This window comes from Miscanthus floridulus, chromosome 8, assembly GCF_019320115.1.
Source record: "Miscanthus floridulus cultivar M001 chromosome 8, ASM1932011v1, whole genome shotgun sequence".
Taxonomy (NCBI): Eukaryota; Viridiplantae; Streptophyta; class Magnoliopsida; order Poales; family Poaceae; genus Miscanthus; species Miscanthus floridulus.
The window spans coordinates 119,366,165-119,373,877 of record NC_089587.1 but is presented as its reverse complement, the minus strand read 5'-3'; the positions used below and the strand labels follow the sequence as shown (position 1 = coordinate 119,373,877).

The 7,713-nt window shown below is 41.2% G+C and overlaps 1 protein-coding gene across 1 annotated transcript; it reads left to right on the top strand.

The window, feature by feature from the left end:
- Window positions 1-2,397: 2,397 nt before the first annotated feature.
- On the top strand, window positions 2,398-7,488 carry LOC136473407 (THO complex subunit 4D-like). Its single transcript, XM_066471056.1, has 7 exons — window positions 2,398-2,619; window positions 3,560-3,770; window positions 4,497-4,631; window positions 4,734-4,802; window positions 5,474-5,664; window positions 6,329-6,376; window positions 6,920-7,488. Exons 2-7 carry the CDS (start codon window positions 3,615-3,617, stop codon window positions 7,137-7,139), a joined length of 819 nt encoding a protein of 272 aa, XP_066327153.1. The 5' UTR covers window positions 2,398-2,619; window positions 3,560-3,614; the 3' UTR covers window positions 7,140-7,488.
- The last annotated feature ends 225 nt before the right edge of the window (window positions 7,489-7,713 follow it).

Genomic DNA, 7,713 nt, shown 5'->3' with positions numbered 1-7,713 from the left:
TCTTCCTCTGCCTGCTCTGCCTACAACCCCACCTCTACTAGAGCGATGAGCTCGCTCAGTCTGCCAGTATCGTCTTTAGCCTCCTGCGCCTGCAAGCCGCCTCTGCTAGAGCAATGAGCTCACTCAGTCTACCAGTGTCGTCCTTATCCTCGCCCCCCTTTATCAGATAACACAATCGGTGAATGAATGGTGTGACCAACTCGAGATCTATGCTCATCTAATTTTTTCTCCTCATACCTTGCACGAGCCAGCTCTGCGGTATGTTCCTCGCTGCAACCAATCCTTTTATGTATAAAATACAATCAGTTAGCAACGTGATTATATTTCATTTAAAATCATGCAACGAAAAAATGCTTCAAGCACCCACTGCCACATAATGCAACAACATGCTCGTTCAAGACCTACATCTATACTCTTGTCTCCTTCCTTGCCTCATTCCTTGCCCTCTCCTCCTCTAACGTCATCCGCCTCTCTAATCCCTATTTGTTAAGCCCAACATCGATCGGGTTACATATACCGTGCTGTTTAGCAAACTCACACATATTTTCTTTGTGATGTTTAACGAATAGGTTAACGTAGTCAGGTGCATATCCCCTCTTCTATGTAATTACTTGCCTTTTCTTCAGTTCATCCAAGAACTTAGCTTGACCATCATAACATTCCCATCTGCATTTCCTAGTGCTTTGTTCAAACGACAAATTTTATCATATATATCTTAGCAAAAGAAATAAAATACGATTTCATGTTTACCACAAAAATAACCAACCTCATCATACTCAACCATATGGCCGTAATAATGGCCTATTCCAAGCTCCGAAGGGACTAGACCATAGTTGGATTTAACACCATATTCGTATATGATAGGAGGTGCTTTGTAAATTATCCTTTCTTTCTTCTTTTCCTTAACCTTTCGCGGTTCTTTCGGTCAATGGTTCTTAGGATCATACAACTACTCCTTGAAACGACACTTTACCATTGAAAGCACCTAAATAAGTAGACATTAGTACATGAACACATATAGCTCAATATTTTAACACATACACTTTGCACTTACTTCATGCTTGTTTGGATACACAAACTCCAACGTATTCTCAAGGTTTATCACAGCTCAATCTCCACAATCGTACAGAGGAAGTTCCTTGAGTCGTCTAACTGCAGCTAGGTGCTTCTCCTTAGCCGTCATTGGTGAAGGGTTAGGGGGGGTGGAACCCACTGCTTGAAGTGCTCACGTGGATGCCTCCCTCTAAACCAATCGTCGAAAAAGAGGTACCTAGGATCAAACTTGTCTGTACCGTCGATCCACTGAAAGAAAAAACACCTCTCATGGTCCTACACAACGAGATTCCAACAAAATATTAATAGCATACTTACACAAATAAAGAAAAAGGATAGTGGAAACAATTTCTTACATTAAAACAACTGCATGTGTAGAAGCAACGCCTCGCAGTGTCCGGATGTTTCGATTAAAAAACATGGGTTGAGAAACCACAGTCACAGTTAGGGATAGGGAGGTCAGGAGGGACGGGGACATCTTTGCTAGACGCGTCGGGGTATAATTCTCGAGGACGATCCGTTTTCGCCAAAACTCCTCCCGAAATATTTCTTGCATCTAACAAAACGGATGTAATTTAACAAACATAAATCAAAACATCACAAATAAATATCAATGAGAACCATAACTACAATACAACCAATTTCGTTTTAAGAACCCAAAGCAATTAACATTAAACCATAAACCTATGGTTTTCTATTTGATGCACAACAATGAACCCATAACATAACTACATGCGCCTAGGTTTGCTAGTTTTTCTACGCCTTGGCATCATCCTACGGTTGTATAATACATATATTGATGGATACACTGAAACCCTAAGTGATAACGATTATTACGTTCAAAAATCCGACTAATACATATCGAATCGATGCGAAAAAACTAGGAGGAGAGTGATGATACCTTGCTCTCAAAGATCTACGGATCAAATCAAAGTTTCCAAGGACCAATATGTCGATTCGTGAGGTAGGGTGAAGTGGGGAGAGAAAAAACTCGAGAGGGAGGAGAAAGAAGAAGAAAAACGCTCGGGCAGAAAGGTTGGCTGGGGTTAAATGGCAGGGAGCTCGACGCCAAGATCTATGGCGCCGAGCTCGGCGCCAGTCTACTGTGCCTAGGAGCTCGCCGTCAGAGACGCTGACGCTGAGACGTGTTAGCTCGGCGTTAGCACCAATGGTGCCGAGCTAAGAGTTTATTTTCTGAATTTTTTTCGCCAGAGATCTATTTGTGAGAAACTTTTGAAAAAAAGGCTAAAATGTAAAAAGTTCTGCCTGGCCACCCGAGTCCCGAGTCCGAACGAGCGCGACACCTCTCCTCTCTCCCGAGTCCCGAGTCTACGCCCCACCCCTCCCCCGTTCTTATTCGCTTCGTTCCCAAATCCCGTCTCACAGGCAGAAGGAATCGAGATACCGAGAGCTAGGGTTTTGATTCCAGACTCACGCCGCATCCTGCCCCCTTCTTTCTGCCCCTCCCTCTTCGCGGCATCTGGCGGAGGCTCGAGGAGACTGAGGCCGGGAGCGCCCCGAAGAATATTCTCCACCCAATCGCCAACACCCCTGCGCGCCGCGAGAGTAAGTTGCCTCCTCCGCCCCGTGCGCTCTTCGTGATGATATCTTTACCGATCCGATCTGTTCGACGGCAGATGGTAGGGCTGGCGAGGGAGCCGATGTGGGATTGAGGGGGGATTTAGGGTTGTAGAGTACAGCTCGGTACTTGTTGTGGAATTCTTCGGTGCCTTAGCCGTTAGCCCTGTTTGCGCTCTCGCCGTTGCGGGTTTCGCTGTAGACTGCAGGAATTTCCAATGTTCAAAAATATGGGTTCTGGAATCGAGAGTAGGAGCTGTTTGGTTCGCTGGCGATGACATTTGTTTAATGTGTCCACTGTCATTACTGTAGGAACTTCAGTGCTTAATACAACTCCTAACAACAGTTCTCAAGTTTGAATTTCTCCTAAGCTCGCTACATAGGAACTCAATATTTTTTTATTAACGGTAAACTGAAACAAGCTGCATGGAAACTGAATTGTTTTCCCGTGATGATGCATCATAACTGTATTAAGTTTAGATGGGCTTGTACCCTGATGTTTCATATGTGAGCACGGAGCAGTTTGATCTCAAGTCTCAAGTATAGTTCATTGTTGTTTGCAGTTTGTGAAATCTTCTGTAGAATTCGTGTAAGTTGTCCATTAGTTACTTTGAATCTATGTCAGACTGTCAGCAAACCCTTTTGCGCAATCCGTTTACCTTTTATTTATTTTGTCTATATCCAGTTTCCTCACTGCTGATTGCAATAGTTTTTCTTTCTATTATCAATATCAATATTATCAATATCAATGTGCGGTGAACAGGTTTGTGTTAGTAATTTAGTTTCTTTAGATTAGACTTAGTGTTTTTAAAGGTACTCACCATATCCAACTTGTGTTACATGTTTGTGTGATTTCTTGCAAGTGCACAGTTCAGAGCTATGTCTATCTTCCCCCCTGCATATCTAAACATTGCCATCTTTACTGCAGGTTGCCATTGTACTTGTAGCTTGCCAGTTGGTTGACTGTGTAACAACTTTGAGCTATGTCATATTACGAAAGAAGGGGTGGAGATAGGGGTAGTGGCCGTATTCAAGGAAGTGGTGGGCGAGGTGGACATGTCCTGCGTGGAAGATCAGGATTGCCTCCCCGTGGACCTCTTGGGGTTAACTCCCGTCCATCTGCACGCACTATTGCTAAGGCAAGACCAAATCTGTCACTATGTTTTTGTTCATGGTCAGATTCCTGAGTAAAGTAGAAACTGAATGAGGAGAACATGTCTAAGCTTACATTATATGGAGGGGCAGGAGTAACTGTGATGTCTGTGACTAATGCATTCTGTCAGTATTGTTTGGAGGCTTGGAGGGGCAGATGCAACTTTGGTAGAAATTTTGCGGTAGAGCATAAGGTTGCATTTATTTGAGGGGCAGAAGGAAATGGTGGTCATCTCTAATGGGAATTTTGTTGGAACACCGCCATTTCTTCGAACATATGGAAGGAAATAGATGAAAAAGAAAGCTTGTGGACTCCAGTTTGATGTGTCTAAATCATGATACGCTGAAGGGCAGATTCCATCAATCTTCTTGCCATATATGGAACTGCAATGTGCCCCTTATTTGACAGTTCTGGATTTGTTCCATACTCCCAGGGAAGTTCTTCTAGGCAGATTACATAACAAGTGCTCTAAGCCATTTGTCTCCTGGACTTCTGTGATATTGGTGGAGCTCTTTCCCTCGCAGCTGTTAACTTAATGCAGTACTACATGGTTTTGCTATTTCTCGGTTATAATTATCGCTACTCTTCTCTAAAGATCAATTATAAATCAATGTGGTTCGTGATAGTTGGCATGATCATATGAAACAATTCGAAGAGATATTCTTTTATAATGACATGTTCCCTCACATGCTGGATGTTTGGCATTTTTCAGTCATTTAGCAGAACCAAAGACATGACCTGGAGACCTGATCTATTTAGTGATAGCATGGCGGCTAGTGGGATAGAAACTGGTACAAAATTGTACATTTCAAACTTGGACTATGGGGTTTCTAATGAGGATATAAAGGTATGTTCAAATAACTTGGCAGCCTAGTTTTCTCTCTCTTTCGTTTCATTATTTGATACAGAACCATCAAACTGAAATTTTATTTTCACAATTGCCTTGTAGGAGCTGTTTTCAGAAGTTGGCCATTTGAAACGATTTGCTGTTCACTATGATGGCTATGGCCGCCCAAATGTTCGTACCTTCTAGAAATCCATCTTTACTTCATGTATATATTTATTTAATAGAGCCTTCTATATGCTTTTAGTTTTAATTTTGTTGGCATCATCTAGCTTGGTATTATATGTGAATCCCTATTGAATTGTCATTTGTTTACACTGCACCGAATGTACATAGTTTATTGAAAACAAGCAGAGTTTTATGCTCGCTTACTTATAATGGCAGTAAAATATTTACTGCATTACTCATCAGTGATTTTATCTTTCTGATGATAGCTGTGGATGAATATGTTCACATGTTAATTGCCATTATTTTTATTTTGTGTTTAGAGTTGTAGCTAGATTCCTAGAACAATTTGTATCTAGCCTTTGTGATCATGAGGATTAGATAACAAGAGTAGTACAATAGAATGTTTGACTTATGGCTCACATATGGTTCTTGCCATACTGTTATGCATGCCTGGCTGCAAGTACAGAAGGCCATCTTATTTTGGCTTTGAACCTATTAATACCGGCAGCAGAATAAAGCTGAAGAAATTTTACCTGGTGATTGTCGTGGTGTCTTTTGATGAAACACTGCGTGGCTATGTTATGTTTATATTACCTTCTCTGGTCACTATTACAGTTTTTTAGCTATGTTTATTTTCCTCAATTGTTATATTAATATATGTGTTTTTAATTTTAAAGGGCACTGCAGAGGTGGTGTTTACACGGAGGAGCGATGCAATTGCTGCACTGAAGCGTTATAATAATGTTCTACTTGATGGAAAAGCTATGAAGATAGAAGTCATTGGAAGTGACTTAGGCTTGCCTATGACACCCCGTATAAATGTTGTTGGGGCTTCTAATGGCAGAGCTACAAGAACAGTTGTTATGACGTAAGTGGTACTTCGACATTTCACATATCATTTATCTTTTCATTTTATCTGTAGTCCAATCATAAACTGTGTTGCTATACTTGCAAAGTTCATTTTAGCTTGGAATTAGTTCATTTAGGACAAGCTAATTAGTTCATTTAGGACAATCTTCTGTAAACTGTCATGCTGAATTTTCTTGTTAAGTTTCAAGTACGAAAGACTTGCCCAAAAATCCTGGCTAGATCACTATAACAAACATTATGTGTTCCTTTGTCACTAGTTTAACCATAAGTTATAAAAAAAAACTTGTTGCTGGCAGAGTATACTGCTTTACAGCAAACTAGTCTTCCTTCTACCATATCTGATCTGGAAGTCCTATAACAAGTTTCTCAGATATCTGCATATTTTTTGATATGTGCATTTTAATGTGTCATTAGTCCTCCTACATATATTATAAAAGATTCAGGTGTTATGTGATGCAGTATGATCATGCTATAGTTAATTTGGAATGTGAATTTCTGAACTGTTACAATTTTTTTTTATTTCCCTTTAGCAGTTTGACATCACAGCTTGAATGCACAATATGTGGCTTCAATGTGAACTTGATATCAAGCACCATGTTATTTCCTTTTTATCCCCTTACTTTGTAGGGTGGTGCACCTGACTCAATATTTTTATAATTCAGGCCTGAGTTTAGTCAACGTGGCAGAGGTTCAAGCAGTAGACCTCTAAGGTAAGGCTTCTGTCAAAGCCAACTTTTTTGTAATTTGTTGCATTTAATACTAGATAAATGTGGTCTCTTTTATTTGCTTAGCTTAGTGCCTTAGTCCATCTCATGCCTTATTACTAGTAGTTTACAATGCCATCATATTTTCAGTGTAGCAATAGCTTGATGTTTATTGTTAGCTTTAGATTTTTGGCACCTGGGCACTCTTTTATAAACAAACACACTGTGCTGGTTGCAAGTCGCTAATTAAACAGTGAGTCCTTGCTTCTCATGCAAAGAAAACATGTTTTGCATGGTACAGATGTACTGGACGCACTGAAGATTTATAATGTTTTGCGAGGTCAAATTTTGTATATTGAGTGGACTTGGTCATTTTTTACAAAAAAGAGAGGAAAGAGGGGTACTTTAGTTATTAACTTGTTTTTATGGCTGAACATCTCTCTTGAGTTGGTGCACCCTTAAACACTAAAAAATATGTTTTTTTAAAGAGTACAAAGAAGTTGTTTGGTCTTTTGTACTGACCCATGACCTTACATATTGCTGCTCCAGTAATCCCAGCAACAGGTTTAACAACCGTGGTGGTTTCCAAGCTGGTCGAGGCCGTGGCCAGTTCCAGGCCCGTGGCAGGGGCCGTGGCCAGTTCCAGAGCCGGGGCAGGGGTCGTGGTCAGTTCCAGGGCCGCGGAAGAGGGAGGAAGCCTGAGAAGACTGCAGATGAGCTGGACAAAGACCTGGAAAGCTATCACGCGGAGGCCATGAAAACCGATTGATTGCAAGACCGGTAGATGACGTCTGCTGCAAGATTGTGGTTTTATCCGTCATTTTCTGGGAGCAAGGAAACATGCTTTGTGCGTTGGTTTCAGGAAAACTAGACCCTCTGTAGTAAACTCGAACAAAAGATTGCCAGTGTGTAGTGTTTGCATGAAGTTTGCAACCTGATGTGTTTATTTTTGTATCGGTTGCTTTGGAGATGGTGTTAATTGTTAGGTTCATGCTTTAGAATAATCGTCATTGGCCAAAATCTGCACCCGGTCTATTCTGCTCTGCAATGTGCCTTCGCTGCATCGTGTTGTTTTTATCAATACTGCAGTTTATCGGCGTTTTGTCTACGCTGATGTTGATGCTCGCTGAGTCTAGTCCGATGCATCTTTCACATACCTGCCTTGTAGCCAACATCATGGGTTAGGATTTACAATCACGTACTAATGGCAGCTTGGCAACACGTATATTCTCATTTTTCCTCACTTGGCATTAATGATTAATTCCCCCAACTAGATGGTCCAGATTGCGTATTGGCCGTGTGCGACGTGTGGTTGCTGTCCCTCATGCCTGAGGTCTCCCGGT

Bases quoted from the DNA above. Each gene is read 5' to 3' on its own strand.
- LOC136473407 (XM_066471056.1), top strand. From the start codon at position 3,615: ATGTCATATTACGAAAGAAGGGGTGGAGATAGGGGTAGTGGCCGTATT. The intron at 5,665-6,328 runs GTAAGTGGTACT...TTTATAATTCAG, and splicing joins ACAAGAACAGTTGTTATGAC to GCCTGAGTTTAGTCAACGTG. The intron at 6,377-6,919 runs GTAAGGCTTCTG...TTGCTGCTCCAG, and splicing joins TCAAGCAGTAGACCTCTAAG to TAATCCCAGCAACAGGTTTA.